This window comes from Aspergillus brasiliensis (assembly GCF_001889945.1).
Source record: "Aspergillus brasiliensis CBS 101740 unplaced genomic scaffold ASPBRscaffold_7, whole genome shotgun sequence".
Taxonomy (NCBI): domain Eukaryota; kingdom Fungi; phylum Ascomycota; class Eurotiomycetes; order Eurotiales; family Aspergillaceae; genus Aspergillus; species Aspergillus brasiliensis.
In genome coordinates this window covers 906,221-925,568 of record NW_027137448.1, presented here as the reverse complement: position 1 = coordinate 925,568, position 19,348 = coordinate 906,221, and the positions used below count along the sequence as shown (strand labels likewise).

The window sequence follows — 19,348 nt, the reverse complement described above, 5'->3', positions numbered from 1 at the left end:
ATGAGAGAAATAGTCTTTTGTTTGCTGCGCAATCCCGTAGCCTCGCCCACGGACAACCTTACTTAAGTGGCGATCAACATACGCCAACCCGCCCCCCTCGGTGGCTGCTGACTGGTTGGAAAACCCCGTGGGACCCCATAGGAATGCTGCCTGATCGTTATCTACTAGTTACTTACTACTAGATACCGGCTTCGTAGACTTGACTGGTAGTTATTGGAGGTGGTGTTTCTATTTACTGCATGTCCGTCAATATTCACAGGAAGAGGGTGGAAGGCCACAAAGATAATTGCATGGATAAGAAACTGCATAATACACAGTAGGGACAACATTCCTGCCAAAAAAGATAATAAGGAAGAACGACGGAGAATGAAGAACAGAAAAAAGCCTTCCACGTCATTCCCACAAAATGACCGCCTGACGCCTGGCTCATCCTCTATTCCTTCAAAAGGCAATTGTATATAGAAACAAGGAATAAAAAACAAAGAGAAAAGAGAAAGATATCACCCTTTTTGTCTTCTGATTTAGTTTTGTCTATCCTCCTCGGTCGAGGCATAATTTGGGTAACCAAAATTAGGGCGCCCCATCCATGTGTTGTGTGTCCTTCAGAACCACAAAATCAACATACTAAAACCTCAGAGCGTTCTAGAAATGGGGTAGGGGTTCAACAACTCCCCCTCAAACTCCAAGCCCTCTCACGAGTAGCCAGAGCACAATCGGAACCACCACATTGTCGTTACACCCCGTCAGAATCGCCTCGGTTGCGCTAGTTCCTCCAGCGGCCAAGATGATTTTCACCACGGCCTTTACCCAGGGGAAGCTCTGGTGCGGTCCATCATGACCTCCGCTGACCGGCCACTCTCCCAGCTCGAGCCAGATTCGCGCGAATAGTAAGCCACAGGTTACAGCAACCGCAAAGGCTACGCTGCCCTCGAGCGATTTCCCTCCTCCCCAAAACCACTTGCGCCGACCGAACCGTCGCCCTACGAGCGAGGCCGCCGCATCGCCCATGCCCACGCAGATAATCCCGCTCACCATACTCACGTCCCGGGTTGGCGCACTCCACCCCGTCCAGGGGTGGTCGCCCGTTCGAGAAATGTCCGCCAGGGAAAGCCAGAGGGGGATCGAGCATCCGATGAGGAGGAAGATGTGCGACACGATCACGGGGCCCCGGTGGTCGCGCCCGTCCACGTAGGGTGCAAGGAAGTAAGTCAACGGTCGCGAGATCGGGGGCAGCTGAGACGCTCGGAAGAGATCGAGCAGCAGGAAAACGGACAGGGCTAGGCTCAGGGCCAGCGCACAAAACGTGGGGTCGACGTACACCGTCGGAAGGAACATCAGCACCATCATGCCATGGAAGACCTTGCGTCTCGTATCTACCTCCGCGACGGAGCTCAGCTGTAACACAACCGCCAGTCCAGTCACAAGTACGCCAAGGCAGTATGCTGCCACAAGGAGGCGCGAGTTAGCTTCCCCAAAGACATCTCGGCGGAGATGTTCCACCCAACCAAGAGTGCAGGAGGCGTTCAACAGGTCAGGGTCCAGGCGAGCGGGGAGAGGAATCCAATATTCCAGGTTCCACATAATCACCCAGAATCGAAACCATGAAACGTTGCCCAGCAGATAACTCAATGCCCACCCAAACGGGTCTTCTCCGGATAATGCCCGCTCGCCCACGTACTTTCGAACAGGTCCTAGGATGATGAGCAGTACGGTGACGTAGACGAACAATGCGTACAGCCATTTCCGAACTTGGGCTTGAGGTACTGTCAGTGACAGGAACGAAGCTAGACCAGGGCCCATTGATCGCTTGCGTCGGCCACTCGGCGTAGTTCTGACCTTTCCTGTGCGTGCGACCTCGCTGACGCTGGAGATTGTGTGCCGTCGCCGGTGTGTAAGTGTCGGCTGCTGCCGGACGCTTTCTGTCGCCGCAGCCTCTACAGTGCGATTGGGCTCGCCCGCCTTGGTTCTTTCACGCGACTCGAACATTGTCTTGCGTGAGACGAGCGAGAAATGACCTTCTGGCGAGTCACTGTCCGACAGGTTGTCCTCGGAAGTGCCCGTCCTGCTTAATCGCTGGCATAACTTGTGATCAAGTACATTGAAGATATTTCGAGGTGACTGCGAGTTGCTGGGCGCTCGCCGAAATTTCCAGCTGGGGATCCTTGCCAGGGCTACTTCCCAGCGAAGCACGTCGCGACACGAGATGAAAATGCACAGGCCACCGAGCCATAGCAACGCCTTGAGGATTTCCGCCTGAGGCGAGGACGCAAATAAAAATAGATTGATCAGAGCGCTTGTCAAAAGCTGCAGTTCTGCTGGAAGGACGCTGGTAGTCAACAAAAAATCTAAAGTGGGTATCAACGCTTGATGCAAAGGGAAAAGAAGAGCCAAAGATTCCGAGCTGAGACCGAGAAGAGACAAAGGTCTGTGAGGCGAGATTCCTGCCGATAATTGCTCCGAGACGATGACTGGGAGCAGGGTAATCATCCAATGGACGATGCTGTGTCCGTGAACACAATCATGCAGAGGGATGACGGCAGGCGGAAGAGATGAGAGACTGAGGAGGACATTAGGGAGTATTAGAGTAGGACTGTGCTGCGCTAAAGATAAAGCAACGTAAATGGGTATCAAGATCGGGTAAAGCAGCGGAGCAGGATCGAAACTCGTGGGGATAACAAAGGACCGTAGTCGTAGTCTTGAAAAGCGAAAACGTCCATCTCGATGAAAAGGATAAGCGGCGTAAAGCCCAACGACAAGCAGGGAATGGGCAAGGAGCTCTAGGGAACATTAGCAACCAGAGAAGCTCTCAAATATAATTGAATGTATCCCACGCACCTTTTCTCCAAGCCCAAGCAATTGCCCTCGTGTTTTCTTGTCCCAGAACGACGCCGCCCACAGAGAGGAGCAACGCAGCCTCCAACAACCTCTGTAATACCCCGATACGACGCTTCCGAGCTTCTTGTTCGCGCAACCCTGTCGCTGAGGCCTCCGCCTCCTCTCCTGAGCTCCGCCGCGAGCTCCGTGAGGTGGAACGGGTTATCGATGGCCACGGGCGCAATAGGGGAAACCACTGGTCTTCCTCGCCTACGGCATGACGACCCGAACGCAACCCTTTCCTTGGTCGCAAAGGCGCTGCTGGTAGACCCCTCAGTATGCCCGTGCTTTCATCATCAGCCTCGGTGCCACTATCGCTCGAGGTCCGTGGCCAGTGGAGACGGGTTGATCGGTCGCCGGTATCCGCAGGCAGCGAGGATGAATGCGAGCCCTTGCGACGATACGGGTGAGGGGAACGGGAGGGTTGTCGGGGAGTGTCAGACAGCTCTATCTCGAGGGCAGAACCGTTGACAGGAAGCGATTCATCTTCCTCCTGGCTCAGCGAAACGGCCATGGCATGGATGGTGGGTTAATGGGAGCGGCCTTTAGAGCGAGTACGTCATATCGACTGATTGGTCGGTGGAGGAGCACTGCGTTGAGACGGAGGGTTAGCGATGACAGGACCAGATGACAGGAGTCAAACAGAAGGCGTGCCAGCATACCAGGAGAATTGACCCAAGAGAGGTGCGTGGGGTGGCAGCAACAGAGAGGAAGAGGAAGTGAGAATGTTATCGCTTTGATCGAACCGGAATCCCAGGGCGGAAAGGCGGGTTTTTTCGCTTATCACATGCCGCGCAGCACGTCAGCAGGAGAGAGCCTCTCGGAATCAGCCCATCAAGAGAAACCATCATCAATCCTGGATCTTAAAGAAGGTCATTAACTACATAGTTGATCCTATTTTTGCTACGAGTCGGGAGATATGTGCTTTGTATCGGTGCCTCCACTCTTAAGACATCGGATGATCCATGATGCATACTTGAAAGCCGTGCGCAATGGGCCCCTGCATGGCCCGGCAGCCTTACAGCAAGCAGCACTTCGTCTATGATGCCAGGGTTTGTCTCTGTATAATGACACCCGCTGCCAATTCTGGTCCTTTCGGGCCCCAGACAGATTTGCAGGGGACAATTTGCGCTGGGAACGCAGGCTTGGACAATGGCTGACTGGTGTAGATGATCGCGTGGGAACCTTCTGCCACTTCTGGCAGCTTCTGCAAGACAAGCTGCAGATACGAGTCCAGGTCAGATCCCGACTGTTCCATGTCGATCTCAATGCCAATGTAACTGAGGTTCTGCTCCGTGGACACGGTAGTCTTGCGGCCATAGTCCGTTTCTTCTGCAGCCATCCGCAATCCACCACATCTGTACCCCAGACCCTGCCATTCGATATCACTTCCTCGGGGAAGCTCTTCGATTTGGACGGCGAAAAACGCAGGAACCAAGGCGTCTTCTGACTGGACCACCTCAAAGTTAGGCAAGTTAGGGATCGATGGACTCGTTGCTTGCTCGTGCGCACGGCCTCCATACTTGATATCCCAGACATCCAAACCTGATTCCCCGTCTTCGTCGTCTTCTTGCTCGTGACGAGCATGCATCCGCTCCCAGATGTTCCATGCTAGTCGGGCCTGCGTCTCAATATGCTCTTCTCCCGTTATGAAGGCAACAGCCCCCAGCCACCAGTCAACCTCCATTGCGTGACCAATCCTCCAGAGATGCTGCAAGGAAAGCACCGCTCGCGTGGTGTAGTTCTCTATCCACGGCCGCGTCAGTGCTTCCCCGGAAGCACTCATCATCTCCATCGAAGCTGGCTCCAGCGGAATCTGCCCGGCAATGTAAACCATATGCTCCGGGCCTTGTACCGGAACCGACATAGCTTGCGAGTATGGGCCAATATTAGCCGGCGCCCAGTAAGAACGCGACTGGACATGAAGGCCCTGCCTCTGCTCTCTAGGTCCCATGTCTACCACCGCCGATACCATGACCTTCACGCCCTCCGGCAGACTATCGCCACAAGCCACCGTAGCTCTCGCCGGAGGATTAGGCTTCTTGAACAAGGAAACGTAGATGCCATTCATCAAGGCAAAATCAGCCATGGAGCGTAGCAGCACCGTCGTGAAGACAATGTCAGCCGTAGTACGAGGCACCTCCCCGTCCCTATGTCCCGTAGAAGCCAATATCGATTCAATTTTCTCCGCAATCGCCTTCATCTGCTCCGCAGCCCCAGGACCAGCCTCGGGGGCCGTGATATTTGCAACAACCCACGTGCCACCATTCGTAGTCTGCAACATCTCCATCTGCCTTTGAGACACCACCGGCGACAGATCCCTCCTCTCCATCACCTCCACCCCCTTCAACGCCTCCCCCAACACCGCAGCAAACTCCTCATCCAACAACACCGGCCTCCTCACATCGCCAGGCACCACTCCATCCCCCTCCCCCTCCTTATCCACACACCTCGCCCCCTTGACCTTCACAAACGCAACACCCCCTTCTCCAGTACCCTCCTCCCACCTAGGAACCTCAATCCTCCTCTTCCACAGAAACCCGGGCCCATCCAACGCCAAACTCTCATACTCACCACCTTCACCCAACACCGCCCCCCTCACATCCCCACCATCCAAAACAAACCTCTTCATCCCATTCACTATCCTCCTCCTAACCAACCCATTCCTCGCCGACACATCTCCCCACAAGAACCCAGCATCCAGACCCCCCGACGCAACCTTGATAATCCTCGCTTCGCACCCAACAGCAGCCATATCCTCCAACAGACCGGCCTCTGACGCACCAGCAGTACCAAGGGCTAACCTCTCCTCCGGCGCAGGCAACACCGGATACTGCCACAGCCAAGCGAGCGGAACGAGACCCAATCTCGCCGCGACGTTCTCAATCCGAGTACGTTGGTACGTGGAAAGAATGGCGCCGGCGGAGATGGCGTTGGCTTCGGGGTGAGAGGCTTTGATGCGTTGGAGGAGGGGGATGAGGGATTCTGTTTCATCTTCTTCTGCCTCTCCTGGAATTGATGATGAAGAAGAGGTATCACGATAAACCCTCCCCGTATCCACCGCAGACCCTATAATCGGCTGCCGATACAGTGGAATCCCTAAGGCGGATTCGTAATGCGGGATGATGCTGTGACCGATTGTTTGGTACATGAAGCTGTCAATGTCTTCTTCTTCTTCTTCCTCTTCCTCTTCATCTCCATGATTGTTTTGAGGGGAAGTAGTGGTAGTAGTAGTAGGCGGATACAAATTCCCCAGCGCAACCACCTTATGTCCGTTCCGGATGCAGTGGAGAATAGAGTATAGAGAGTCTTTCCCTCCCGAGATCAGAGCGATGACATTGAGACTTGTGGGAGAGGTTGGTAGTGATGATGTTGTTGTTAATGTAGTCATCTTTAATTGATCGTGGGGGAGGGGTAAGTAGTTGATTAGGTGCGGGGGAGATGATGAATTTTCTTTGCTTTTTTTTAGCTTCCCCGATAAGTTGGTGATGGGTGAACCACCACGAGTGAGTGGGTTTGGGGAGGGGATTGGTGTCCGTATGTATGTTCAAACTGTGACTGGGAAGGATGAGAAAGTTAACTAGGATGATTGTGTGGGTTTTAGGTAGTATGTGGAGCATGATAGTCATGGTTTTGTTCTGCGCGGGTGACGTTCCAGGCCAGCCAGACTCGGAAAGCCGACAGCACCCGCACCGACTTATACTACGCCCGACATACAGCTAGAACTACATACATACTGATTTACGATGCTACTACTACCTTGCAGTCTACTGTATAGGTATTGTGACATGTTCAAATATCAATTATACTAGCTAAGTTGCAGAACGAACAATACGCTCAACACAAATGGCACACAAGTATTATGCACATGTGGATGCAACCGACAAGAGTGGAAGGAAAAAGGAGGATGCGCACAGGGGTATGAGGCAACGATTGGGGAGATTTGGTATTAAATTGTACATGTGGCCAGCACAAATGGATGGGGGTGGTTCTGCAATCAGCAGGGTGACAGGAGTGTGCAAAAATATTACATCGAATAAGCACAATGAATGCAACTGAAGGCAACAAAAAAAGAAGAATAAGTATATAGAAGAAGCTGGTAAAAAGGAAAAGAGGTGTGAGATCGGGTACACAGAAGGTCGCCGACAGGGGGTCAATAGCCCCCGTCGCGCGAGGATTGAGTCGAAGATATTCTCTCGCTGCAAACAGATGGTAAAGAAAAGAAAGGGAAAAAAAAGGAGTAGAAAGGGGAATCGAGAAAAGATCAACCCAGATCACCAGTGCCTCAAATGTGTAAAAGTCATCATGCGCTCTATTAGTTTTGGTCCAACCGTGGACTCCAAGTGCGCCCAAGTTCCGTTTGCCGCCGGTCTAATGCTTCGCCAATATCGGTCCCATAAAAGGTGCCCTTCGCTCATGTTTGGTTATCATTTTTCGTTTTTCTTTTCCTTTTGTGAGTAGGGCACCAGGACCGGTCAAAATCCGTACACCTGAAATCCCTATTCTTGTCACCGCCAGAAACAAAGCCCGGACGCCAAACCGCAAGACCAAGTCAGACCAACCAGTGGAATGGAAGGTCTTGTATAGGATGTTATTAAGTGATTTATGGGAGCTCCTGGTCACATATCATCGTGATAGCTGCAAGCCGAGCGGAGGCCACTCTAGGCGTCGCTGTCGCGCTTGCGCTTCTTGGGCGCCCGTCGGTCGACAGCCGGCGCTTCGGAGGAACTCTCATCCGACTCGCTGGTTGTAGACTTGGTAGCGGCAGCGTTGGCGGCCTCGTAGAGAACATTCCCCAGCGTATTGGGGTCACGTTCTTCGTACGGGGTTGCATTGCCGCTGTCGATGACGCCCATCACGACAGAGCCACCCGCATGAGTGCGAGCGTGCTGCGCAAGGTTGTCGCTCCGCGAGAACTTCTTACCACACTCATTGCATTCAAAAGGCTTGTCCTGAGTGTGGAGAGAGCGGTAGTGACGCTTGAGGTGCTCTTGGCGACGGAAGCGACGGGAGCAGAGAGTGCACACAAAGGTCTTCGAGGGGTCGTCCGTCAGAGACTGCTTACGACCACGTCGGTTGACCGATACGGGGGCGGTAGGAGCCTCAGAAGCGCAGGACGAATGCGCGTCGGAGTTGTGGCGGGCCTGGACAGCCTGGGGTGCCGAGGAGTTTGTCTCCGTGCTGCTGGCACGGCTGTTGACCGAAGGCTGCGACTTCTTGCTAATCGAATCGGTTTCGCTGTCCGAGGTACTAGCCCGCTTCAGCGACTTGCGGTTGTTCCGCTTCTTGTTGCCCATCTCTTCCGAGGCTTCATTGATGTTGGTCTGGATGCCAGTGAAGTCGTGGCTTCCCAAGAAAGGAAGACCGGACTGAGAGAGATCTTGCTCGTCAGACTCATCAAAGCTCTGCTCACTGAAGAACTCCTCTTCCTCGATTGGGAATGTCGTTCCCACACGCTGTCTCTTCTCACCCAGGTAGTAGGCGTTGCCACTGGGGAAGTCGACCAGACGGTTGACAAATTCGTCTTCCGAGTCCAGGTCGGAGAAGCTGTCAAAGGTCGGTAGGCTACTAAGAGGGTCCTCCGAAGATGAGCAGGTGAAGGCAGGAGACAGAGTCTCATGGACAGGAAGGGTCACGGCTTCGCTGCCCAGGACCACACGAGGCTCCTCGTCATCGCAGGAGAGCGTGGGCAGAGGCGGCAGCTCACTGGGGGTGGTGTTGATGGAGGACTCGACTGTCAGCTGACGCGGGTCACAGAAGTCGGAGCTGGACTGCTCGGTCGGCAGACCTTGAGGCTGGGCAACGAATGTGGGGACCACGGGAGAAGGCGATGGGGAAAGGGATGGGCAAGAGCTGTGCGCTGACAGAAGCTCGGATGTTTGGCTGGCGGTGAGGGAAGGCGGATGGATGAACACTAGAACAAGTCGAGTTAGTTTCCCTGTACAACCCTAGATGCCCGGCCCCGTGGCTTTTCCGTTGGCTGCACCCACTCCTCCAGCCTATCTAGCAACCTATCGAAGAAAAAGAAAAGGTTGAATAATAAACTTACCAGGTGTAAGAGGCGGCGAGTCAGAGCGGGTCCAGTCAGCATTGGCCAGAATCTCTGCATGGACATCTCCCTCGCATCCCTCCTTGACACCCTCCACCTTCTCGAAAGCAAAGAAGCTGTCATTGATCGGGGTGTGAAGAGTGCCGCTGGTGGAAGGCGGGCTGCTGATAGAGCTTCCAGCTGTGGAGAGTGGTGGGGTGGAGGGGAATGCGTAGTAGTCGTTACCGACGAACCTCGTGTCCAGAGGCATCAGGGCAGGAGAGCCCTGCTGCACAACAATTGTGGGCTTGAGGTGTGACGGCTGAGGAGAAGCAATGGGAGTCATGCTCATGGCGCCACGGAAGGCATTGGTGGTCGCCATCTGGTGCATGTTCATGAGAGGGGCAGTGTAGAGCGTCTGCTGCTCCGGCATGCAGTGCTGGGGTTGTTGGAAGGCCTGCACTTGACCATAGTATGACTGCATATCCGAGGGGTGGCTGGTGAAATGTTGTCTTTGCTGCGAATCAGGGTAGTATGCAAATGATGGTTGACCTTGCACCGAGGTAGGTGCCATGGTATATGTACCGTCCATTGTGTCTAGAGAGATAAAGAACGGGAACCCGGTCAGTCACTTGCGCTGCGCCATGAATAAGAGGAGAACTCACGGATGTTAGGACGTTGTGAATGCAAGAGTAGAGATAGCTCTACTCTTCAGTTAATATTATTAGTTATATAGTTGGTAGTTCGACCACAGCGATGAGCGCTGGGGGTGAATGAATGTCTTGCAGAGTCGCTTGCACTTTGCGTGAGAGAATGACTGGGGGAAGGACAGATGATAATCCAGGGACCGCTCTCAACCAGTAGAGTACAGATGAGAAGCGAGATTAATTGATCGATTGTTTGGTATGTTGCGAGAAACGACTGCTTCGTTCTTGAAGGGTTGAAGGTTGAACGTTGTGGTGGTGGTGGTTATCTGGGATTATATCTGATGACTATGCCGCAAGTCTATGAAGGAAGGACAGGCACCTTGTAAGTCGAAACGAGCCAAACCAAAAAGGATGAAATGGTTCAGGACGTTTTCGATTCAAGGAAACCGGGAGAGACTGTATAGAGTCGCAAAAGTGAAAGAGAGAGAAAAAGAGGGCAGACAATTAAGATTAAGAGAGAGAGATAAAAGAGAGAGGGAAGAGAAAAGGAAAGACCAGATGAGGATCGAGACAAGTCTGAAAAGGGCAAAAACGGAAAAAATAAGAAATAAAGAAGATTAATTTGAAGGACGAGGACAGTCGCGGGGAAAATGAGAGACAGGGCCGATATGGAAAGAGGAAAGCCGGCCAGAAGGATGGGCAGTGGATAAAAGAGCGACTGATCTGCTTGTGCTACGAGGTGGTAGCGCCGTGAGTAGTGAGCAGTAGGACTGGAGCCGTACTTTTTAGTCTGAAAGCCTTTTTGGGCGAGATGGGCTGCATGGAACTTTACTTTCGCTGGTGGTGGTGCCAGCAGCGAACGGTCACTACTATAATAGTAGTAAGTAATCGTAATATAGTAATAAATCATCTAATAAATCTGCCGGAATGGTATGGTGTCATATGTTCGGCGACTCTCTTTTTTCATCTTTTTTTATTTTTATTATTTTGTTATTTCTTATTTTTTTCTTTTCCTTGAAATTTGTTTTTGATTACTTTTCTGGGTCTATTTTATGAACCCTTTTTTTTATTATTCTCATTTTGGATTTTCCATTTTACTCCATTTTCTTTTTTTATTTTCCCACAGCCTTTTCTCGACCCCAAATATTTTGGGGGGGGGAAGAATCATGTATTTTGGGATTGTCACCATGCTTGCCCGCTTTGTATTCTTATGCACATCCATCCTAGGTAAGTCGATTTTCTAGTCTGGGGCGGCAAAGAATAGCAGATTGGCGCCGGTGCACATCTCAGTACCAACCGAATGAGAAACTTGGGAGCGGAGACCAACGGGAGGTGGAGCCCTCCTCGGCGGGCTTCTTCATCACAGTCAGCGGCATCAGCAGCAGCAGGAGCAGAGCAATATTCAACCTAGGCAGGTAGTGGTAGAACCAACCTCAGTTAGCCGGGACATGTTGTGCCATTCCTCAAATTGGGTGAGTGGGTTTGGGTGGAGGAGGGAGGGAGGGAGGGAGAGAGACTGGGAGAGAGAGGGAGGGGAATTGGGTTGGATCAGAAGTTAAGAGAGGACGACGAATCCCCGACTGGACTAGCCAGAAACTGGTCTCCACCACGTCGGCCGCGGAGCCCAAAAAGGCGTAAGTTGCGTGGGGCACATGAGCACGAGTGGGAACATTGGCGGCCCTCAAAGCCCCCATTTCAATTGTGCATGAGAAAATGGTCGGTCCTCCAAAGCCCATTATTACGGAACCCACGTCCTACGGTAATGGCCTGGTAAATGCGGAGATGATTATGTGCCAATAGGAGGCCGCGATGGCATGAGCGTGTGGGAGAAATGCCACAAGATAGCCTGGCTCCTGAGAGTACGACGCCTATCTATACGATACCTGATATAGTAGGTCGTACCAGGTGTGACTGACGCCTTTCAATTCCCACTCGTGGTGGTCCAAATGGCCACTTTAAGCTCCCCTCCCCCCGACTCCTCCTCTCTTCCACCCCCCCCAGAAAATCTCTTCATAACGGCCGAGTAGTTTAGGCTAGAGGAATATGATTCTATTACCTGATAGCAATGATTAACTACAGAAGAAATGGAATTAAGAAGCGAAAGTAAGAAAGTATGTCTGAGTATGTAGAAGAAAGTTGGCCACAATTTTCGTTTGTCTCACGTAATTTTCCCATGTTTTCAGCGGTACCGTATTTATGGGCAACCTACTAACTAGCACTCACTCTCATAGGAATGGCTGTGCTGTGTGTGTGTGTGTGTGTGAATTGCCACACAACCCAATCCGAGACCGTAGTTATTATTGCTCCCAAAATAGTAGCCAACCTTCTGTGATCCCATCCTCCTTCTCTGCCAGTCACAATGCTTCCCTTTCCCCCTGTTCAGCTCTGGAAGTCCAACATCACAGCTGCGCGCTTACCGATGAGACCATTCATCACACTTTTTGCCATCAAATGACAATGCAACCAACTGGTTCGCCCTGGCAATGATAATGTTCTACAACTTACAGTAGTATTACTCGCTACCTACCTGTTGGATGATAGTCCCGGTTACCATTAGGACCTGCATCATCTCTTAGCCTATCTGGCTTATCAGCGGCTTGTCTGTCCCACAGACATGGACGAGTGAGCGCAAATCGGGCCAGTCAGCATTTCCAAACCAAAAAGAAGTGGGGGCCTTGTTGGGCGGGGCGGGGGATGGTGTGTAGAGGGAAAAGAGAGTAGCAAGTAGCAAGTGAGCAAAGAGAGCAAAAAGAATGATGGTGTTAGAACTTAGAAGGAATGGGAAAGAGGGCAGCACATCCGACTAGCCAATAAGCATGTCCGCCACTGATAGCAGGCCTGGGCTGCCGGGGGGGAAACATCGTGACATTCAACCGAAGTTGGCTGCATTGGAAGCCAATAGACTCAACCCGTGAAAGGGAGGGATTGACTCGCCGGCTAAGCTAGTCGGCCCCACTGAGCATCCCGTCCGCCATTTGGGGGATGTCCTCTTAGTTCTTTGGTCCTGTTCCCCTCCTCCAAAAAGGAAAAACTCAAAGGGAAAACGGGAAAGAGAAGGGAAAGAAACAAAGATGTGCACTCACTGCACTGCAATTGAAGGGAATGGGTGGCCCATGTTCCAACACTGGGACCGTCCCGGGCCACATTTCGAGTAAGATCAGCAAAGCAACGACAGAGAACAATTGGTCGGAAGTTGGAGAAAGAAGTCAACACACACTCTCTCTCACCCACGCACGCACGCACACACATGGGCAAGTCAGTCAAATCAGTTGTCAAGATTGCTGTTGTCCGGGCCAAATTGGCCAGTGCCCATTGTCAAGTCCCCATTTTCCGTCTTCCCCTCCCCCGTCTCTCTCTCGCCATTGCCTATCTTTTCTCTCAATGTCGTTGACTTCGCTCTGGACTTGCCTTTAGGATTTCTTTGGGCTCCACGGTATGCAAGTGATTCGACAGGTCGATGAAAGCCAACCCGGAAAGTCAGTCCCCAGTTCTGATAAGAGAGAGCACGAACGAAAAAAACGTCCGTAAGTATAATCTATCTAGCAGTAGTGGCAACTAGCAATTTCGAGAAACAAGCGACTGGAATAAATTATTTCTACACCAATTATGAAACTGTCCTGAGTAGATAGGGGGCCCACTCTCTTGTGGCATGGTGCTAGAGTCGGTACTATGGGATACCCGGCCTTATGGGTGGCACTACAGCAGAGTACTTACTACGGAGTAAGTACCTACCTGCCAGCCAGGTACTTCCCAGGCTAGGCAGACAAATCCCTGTTAATAATAACGTTTATTATTATAGGTATTATTATTCCTATTTAATTAATATTATTTGACCGTTACTACTCTATGGGCCTAGGTAAGTTCTAAGTAGGTAATAGGTCCGCAAATTGATTTCTCTTCATATGATTCTTGTCATTTAGTTAGGGAAGAGCCGAGAGTGGCCAGGTCCGCCATCACCCCCATCCCATATCGTACCAGTAAGTTAGTTAGTAGCGATTCTATTATCCGGTAGCATGTCATATGCCAGGTGCGCTGCGCAAAAGACATAGTGCGTACCGAATTATTGAACCTACTTGGGCTAGATTTCTGGGCAAAGAAGAAAACCGTTCATGCATCTGCCCTATCGTTCTGGGGTAGATGGATGGATACTTGGAACCCAACCACTCACTGTAGATGAAATAGATTGGGTAGATACTTACTTACGGAGTAAATAGATAGGTCTTTTCTTTTTCAGGCGTTATGTCAAATCCAAGGTACTGGGAAACTCCGAAACCCAAAGTACCGGGGGAGCTAAGAACCAAGTTTGGGAGGTTCCTAAAATTTGGGAAGTGGTACGTAGATAGTAACTAAAGTAACTTTGTGTCTTGTGAGCCAGTGACGCAGCAGATAGTGCGTGCGCGCGCGCGACCGACCGAGCAACAAACAATGCCTCTTTACCTTACCTACCTTCCTTCCAACCCAGAGCGAAATCCTGGAATCCGCTCACATTTGAGATGCGACCTGTTCAACGGCGGGATGGATCGATCAGGTTTGGTCGGCCTACTGCAGGAACCGATGCGGAGCGATGGTAAAAAAGAGGGGAAACGTCCCCTGCGATGCTGCCCGCAAAACCCGACGACCCTTGCTTCTGAATCGTGTATTTTGTTGTCCGATGGCGCGCGCCAAGTGGCACAACAGGGCTTGCATGGCAGATGAACGCAGCTGTCAAAATGGATTCTTGGGATCTGATTTGCTTTCTTCTTTTCCTTCGGTGTTGCTGCTTGGATTGGGGTTAGTTTTGTCTTGGATATATTTTCATTTCGGTTTTTAATTTAGTTATTTTTATGATTATGTTAGTTAGGCCTTATTCGTTCTCCTGTGATTACTCCGTATACTACTACTGCTACTATATTATATTTATTTTTAAACCTTCCCTAGTAAGTAGGAGAAATAGTAGTAGCCGAGTCATCGTTCTTAGGTGGGAAAGAAGAATGTGACTGCCTACGATAGGGCTCCAATGCCAATAAAAGAGGTCTTTTTTGAATGCTACTATCTATTTTCTGCAAGCCCGGCAATCTTCGCGTTCGATAGTTTGGGTTTCAAATTCAGGTACGGTGCGTTGGCCGCCGCGTAAATCTCCCGAACGACGTGTTTTACTTGCTAGATAGGTAAAATTAGAACCCATCCTCCCCCAAGAAAGAGTGATGCAAACAGACAATCATGCAGAAGCAAACATAAGAAAAAGATCAACATGACGGCATCTAAAAATTGTCTGTCCCTGTCCCTGAGTAGAGACTAGAGCGGCGCTGATGATGATGATACGCGACAAAGTGACAGGCTGCGCCACGGTAAATCATGGGAAGCAAGGGGATTGCAAGCAGAGCTGTCAGACTCCAGAACACGGACCCTCCCGGGGCCTATCAATTTCCCCTTCCAGCCTCGGCCCATGAGCATCACAATAGCCCATCCCAAACCCTGGCCACCGCCACGCAACTGGTCCAACCGGTCTGAAACGTTCTCCTGCCGAGTCCCCTGCTCAGCGACATGACTCGTCCATCTGGCATGCCCCTGGTGAGTATCTCACCTTGTACATCAGTTGCACAGACTTTTTTCTTCTTGTCAGTTGGACTTGTTACCTTCACTTCCTGTCCAATCAATCAATTGATTGATCGAGTGATTGATTGGCTTTGCTTACAAACATACTACATACTACATGCATACTACATCATAACATACATACTCTGTACGGTAATGGGCAGTAACCAGTAACCACAGCACCGCCGCCCGGGGGGAGGGTGGATCTAAAGATAGAAAGGCGTCCATTTCCCTGGCCAGGCCACTTTTCCTTTTTCGAACGAAGCTTCCGGGAGTCGGAACGGGCCCCGAGCGAGGTAAAATTGCCAATAATATTACTCACCTACTTAGCAAGCTACCTACCTAACTATCTTCACTACAACAGTAACTATACCATAACTACTAAACTAACGGTAGAAAGAGGAGCTAGGCAGAAACCAGAATTTGAAATCAGTATATGACGATGGAGACAATCAGGAACATTAAGAGATTAAGAGAGGGGATGGGTATCTCTTGTGGTTCTCGGCGAGAGTCTAGCTTCTCAGTAGTACGCAGCCTAGAAATGCTAGAAGGTCGCGGGTGGTACGTAGTCTTGAGACTAGAACAATTATTCGACGCTTTAGAAGCGTGCTATATTGCTTGCCACGACCGGCGCAAGTTGAAACGATTCCGCAAGCAATACGAGGAAGAAGAGGGGAGACGGAAGGGGGGAAGAACTGCCGACTTACCACTTCCGGCTAGTATTGTCCACTGATTTAATCTATGCATGGAAGCCGTCGAGCTTCGAGAAAACTTACCAAGGAAGCCAAAGCAAGTTCTACCGTCCCAGCTACTGCCTAGTTGAGGTCTAGTTAGGTAGTTAGTTAGAGTAGTAGGGGACAAACTAGATACTAGAACCCTCCACAAGCTCCGAAGCTCCAGTATAGTTTCTTGGAAGGAAAAGAAACTCCAGTTTTTTTTTCTTCTTCTAATTTTCTATGCGCTACTTTTCTGCAGAGCTACACTGTTTACGACGGAGTACCGCTACCAGCAAACACCGAAGGAGGCGGCGGAGGGGCCGCGCATGGAAGGCAAGAGGGATTCCATCGGCCAGGCCTAGCTCCAGTAGGTCAACAATCCCAGCTAGCTAGCTAGTTAGAGTGTTGGACTAGCTACGGACTCCGTCGACAATGCCGGGGATTTCGCTTGAGTTGGTTAATTCATGAAGTGTAAGCAGCAAAGCAGCCCACCGCAAAGATCCGGGATTAGTCCAGTTATGCCACTGATTAGAATCATAACCAGTACTACTCTGATACTCCGTAGTGACTGGTCCAATCTAGTTCTCCGAGGCATGCAGCAAGACCCCTGTTGGTCGCCACAAAGTAAACCGTCGCCACAAACAAAGAACCGTTGCAGCAATAGCAACACAACACAACAACAACCACAACCAACAACAAAGGAAAAGCCGATGCGGGTCCCATCTGGCTGGATTCTAATCACGCAAAGGAAAACGATAGGATCAAACCTGCATAAGCTAATGGAGGCGGTAAATGAACGTCCGTCGTCATCGCCCTCGGTTGACAAATCGATGGCGACAGTCCATAGTTAGTAGCTTCTTTCTTCCTCTCGCACTGTTAAGGCGGTTTCGGTCTAGAAGGGGCAATGCGAATGGCGTATCATCTGCTCTACAGCCTCTACTATGGTGTGGTCTACCAGCGTGTCCTGATTCCATCCATTCCCATCATGCGCCTGCATAGTGTCCTTCAGGAGACTTACTCCAGACGACGGTCGTCTATGATCCTCAATATACCCACAACTCTATCATTTCCCGAGTCCCGACACCAAGTGTTTACCTTACTCCGTACACCGGTGACAAGCATAACCTCCTCCCACCTTCTCCATTCGACTCCCGGACTCCACCCGGGAATAAATACGAAAGATCTCTAGACTCGACGGTTGTCTCGCATTACTAGTCGCCGCTTCGGCATGTCACCGACAGTTTAGATGAGTAGGTGAAGATGAGCGCCACCGGAATGCAGCGCATCTTGCCTCTTTGCGACGTCGGCGTGTGGGTTTCAAAATGGGGATGGGCGCGCATCCGCGCTGACAGACGGGCGGTAGGGGACTAAATCCCGTCTTCCGCGCCAGTGGTACCCGTGTGTGTGGGTGGCCACGCAGGTCCTCACGAGTGAGGGAAAAAAAAAAAAGAAAAGAAAATTTTCTCTTTTCATTTGCGACCGTGCGAAAAGTGTCAATTTGGCGAAGGCCCTTCACGGATGCGTGGCCCCCCTTCTTCTTGGACGAATCAGAGACAGAAAATCGTTGTGCTGGACAAAGCACGGTGGAATGTCCGGGCTGCGAGTATCCGGTGGTGGCAGAATGGGGAAAACTTGACAGATTCAATGCCGCTTGGATCCGAAACTGGAGGCGAGCAGAGAAAGAAAGAAAAGCGAATCAGAATGGGTCAGATATGGCACCGCAGTCTACCCTCGTCTTCCAATAGGTTCCGCGGAGACCGGAAGCAACGGTTATCGGATGCCCAGATATGTACCAAGATTATGGATGGATATCAATTGGTCTTACAGTGGTACAAGATCTATGGAGATTGGAGAGAGCCTGAGAGAGCGAAGTGGTCCTTATCGGTACCGGCGTCCCAGGACCGCGACACACCACCGCGGACATCTTATGATGCTGCCTTGAATAAGATAGGCCGGAGAAACCGATTGCGGATCCTCCCAATTAATTACTTTCCAGTACTCACCCTACGGCGTATATGCTGGACCATTGAAGCGGCAGCACATCATGCGACGCCGATGAGTGACTAATGACTGGGACGATTCTCAAGCAGGAAGGTGAATATATACTTCAGGCATCATGATCGTCTGATATAGAGAGTTGTCGTGCAACGCCTTGGGGGGAATGATTGACGGTTGATCGCGTGAACACATGACTTCGATACGACGCACGTAAAGATCAATTCATTGTCATGGAATTGGAATTATGGAATTAATGCAACGCCCAAAATATGGGCATTGCCCGTTAAGCTCGCTCGAGATCATGCTGGCCTTGGGTGATACGATAAAGTTCAGGCGAACCAATAGTGCAGCGCCTAGTGTGGAGGAGGGTTTCAACCCATCCAGAGAATTGAAGTGGAAGGCAGGACTGAAAACTACCCTCGCTGTCAATTTCCAGCACCTCATCGGTGCGAGACTATCACCGAGCGACCGGGTCTGGTGTGCAACGTGCCAGAGTCAGAACCAGCAGATCTTCGAAGCCGTGCCTTCTCCATACGAGGAATAGTTAACTACTACTTAACACAGTAGTACTATCTACGGGAAGAGCCAAGACAAGCAGTCTACGGGAAGAGTGGCTAAACGGGCTAGGCCTAATGTGGCTGCGACTAGGGTACTGGTTTAATGGAACCTCTCCATCCGTTAGGGCATCAGTAGGAATTCCGCCGGCAAACTGGAAGTCTCCTCTTCCTCCTCCGTGGATTACTGTGTACTTACAAAGTACTATGTACCGACGTCGAGCGTTTGATAAAAACAGCAAGCTCGGAATCTGAAACAGACTACGCGGACCGCAACCCTCCAATCACAGTCGGCGATGTCTGGGCGTGTCTCGGTTTCGTCTTAGTCAGGTCCCCAGAATTCTGACTGAACAGCACTAACCCATTGCGTATAGTTAGTTACGTGACTATTCAGTGACTACGGAGTACAGTGTCTACCGGTAAATCCTCGTTGCCTCCGTAAAGGGGGAAGGGGGAGACGGAGCCAAGCTATCTCCGAATGTTTTACCTCTCAGCGTCCACTAGTCAGTAGTAGAATGGAGTATATTCTCCGTATGACACTAAAATGGCGATAACCTCTCCTAAATCGCCATTAGGGATCTCACCTCATCCTGAAGCCAATCAAATGGCCCCTGACTAAACGGGATAATGCTGTGAAGGTCGCTACGTCATGAGCAGACAAACCTTCTCCATCGCAATCAATTAACGTCGAACATGGTGTCTTTACCTAATGCAACCGAAGTCTCTTAGAGGCTTCTTCGAACCTTCGAATCCTCGACACGGGGGTGAGCTTGATTCTAGCAATAGCAACCGCCACGTACGAGTCTTCAGTCTCCAATTGTGCTACCGTGGTGGCCTCAGAATCCAGGACCCTCACCCTCACTTCCACTATACACACTCTCTGTCTATCTCTTTCTATGGTTCCGATCCCGGCAGAGTTCCGAGCCCTTTCTGATGATTGTCATTGCGGTTATGAAC

General features: G+C 51.0%; 4 protein-coding genes across 4 annotated transcripts; 2 read left to right on the top strand and 2 right to left on the bottom strand.

The window, feature by feature from the left end:
- Nucleotides 1–675: 675 nt before the first annotated feature.
- On the bottom strand, nucleotides 676–6,265 carry ASPBRDRAFT_55764 (uncharacterized protein; the record flags this gene model as incomplete). Its single annotated transcript, XM_067627439.1, has 4 exons — nucleotides 676–2,777; nucleotides 2,836–3,367; nucleotides 3,550–3,653; nucleotides 3,949–6,265. 4 exons carry the CDS (start codon nucleotides 6,263–6,265, stop codon nucleotides 676–678), a joined length of 5,055 nt encoding a protein of 1,684 aa, XP_067478374.1.
- Nucleotides 6,266–7,435: 1,170 nt separating this feature from the next.
- Nucleotides 7,436–9,758, bottom strand: sebA (putative C2H2 transcription factor (Seb1)). The gene is made up of 3 exons (XM_067628218.1): nucleotides 9,568–9,758; nucleotides 8,924–9,515; nucleotides 7,436–8,788 (listed from the first exon to the last, which is right to left on the bottom strand). The coding sequence occupies exons 2-3, from the start codon at nucleotides 9,492–9,494 to the stop codon at nucleotides 7,536–7,538; spliced, it is 1,824 nt and encodes a 607-aa protein (XP_067478373.1). The 5' UTR covers nucleotides 9,495–9,515; nucleotides 9,568–9,758; the 3' UTR covers nucleotides 7,436–7,535.
- A 2,629-nt stretch (nucleotides 9,759–12,387) lies between these two features.
- On the top strand, nucleotides 12,388–14,244 carry ASPBRDRAFT_66141 (uncharacterized protein; the record flags this gene model as incomplete). Its single annotated transcript, XM_067628672.1, has 9 exons — nucleotides 12,388–12,700; nucleotides 12,806–12,982; nucleotides 13,003–13,073; nucleotides 13,175–13,269; nucleotides 13,406–13,416; nucleotides 13,474–13,526; nucleotides 13,562–13,682; nucleotides 13,784–13,880; nucleotides 13,921–14,244. Exons 1-9 carry the CDS (start codon nucleotides 12,621–12,623, stop codon nucleotides 14,242–14,244), a joined length of 1,029 nt encoding a protein of 342 aa, XP_067478372.1. The 5' UTR covers nucleotides 12,388–12,620.
- Nucleotides 14,245–17,023: 2,779 nt separating this feature from the next.
- On the top strand, nucleotides 17,024–17,993 carry ASPBRDRAFT_603420 (uncharacterized protein). The gene has a single exon (XM_067628211.1). It carries the CDS (start codon nucleotides 17,358–17,360, stop codon nucleotides 17,904–17,906), a length of 549 nt encoding a protein of 182 aa, XP_067478371.1. The 5' UTR covers nucleotides 17,024–17,357; the 3' UTR covers nucleotides 17,907–17,993.
- Nucleotides 17,994–19,348: the final 1,355 nt, after the last annotated feature.

Excerpts from the sequence above, each read along its gene's own strand:
- ASPBRDRAFT_603420 (XM_067628211.1), top strand. The coding sequence starts at position 17,358 with ATGCGTGGCCCCCCTTCTTCTTGGACGAATCAGAGACAGAAAATCGTT.
- sebA (XM_067628218.1), bottom strand. The coding sequence starts at position 9,494 with ATGGACGGTACATATACCATGGCACCTACCTCGGTGCAAGGTCAACCA. Across the intron at positions 8,789-8,923 it reads CTCGCCGCCTCTTACACCTG|TGTTCATCCATCCGCCTTCC; the intron begins GTAAGTTTATTA and ends GACTTGTTCTAG.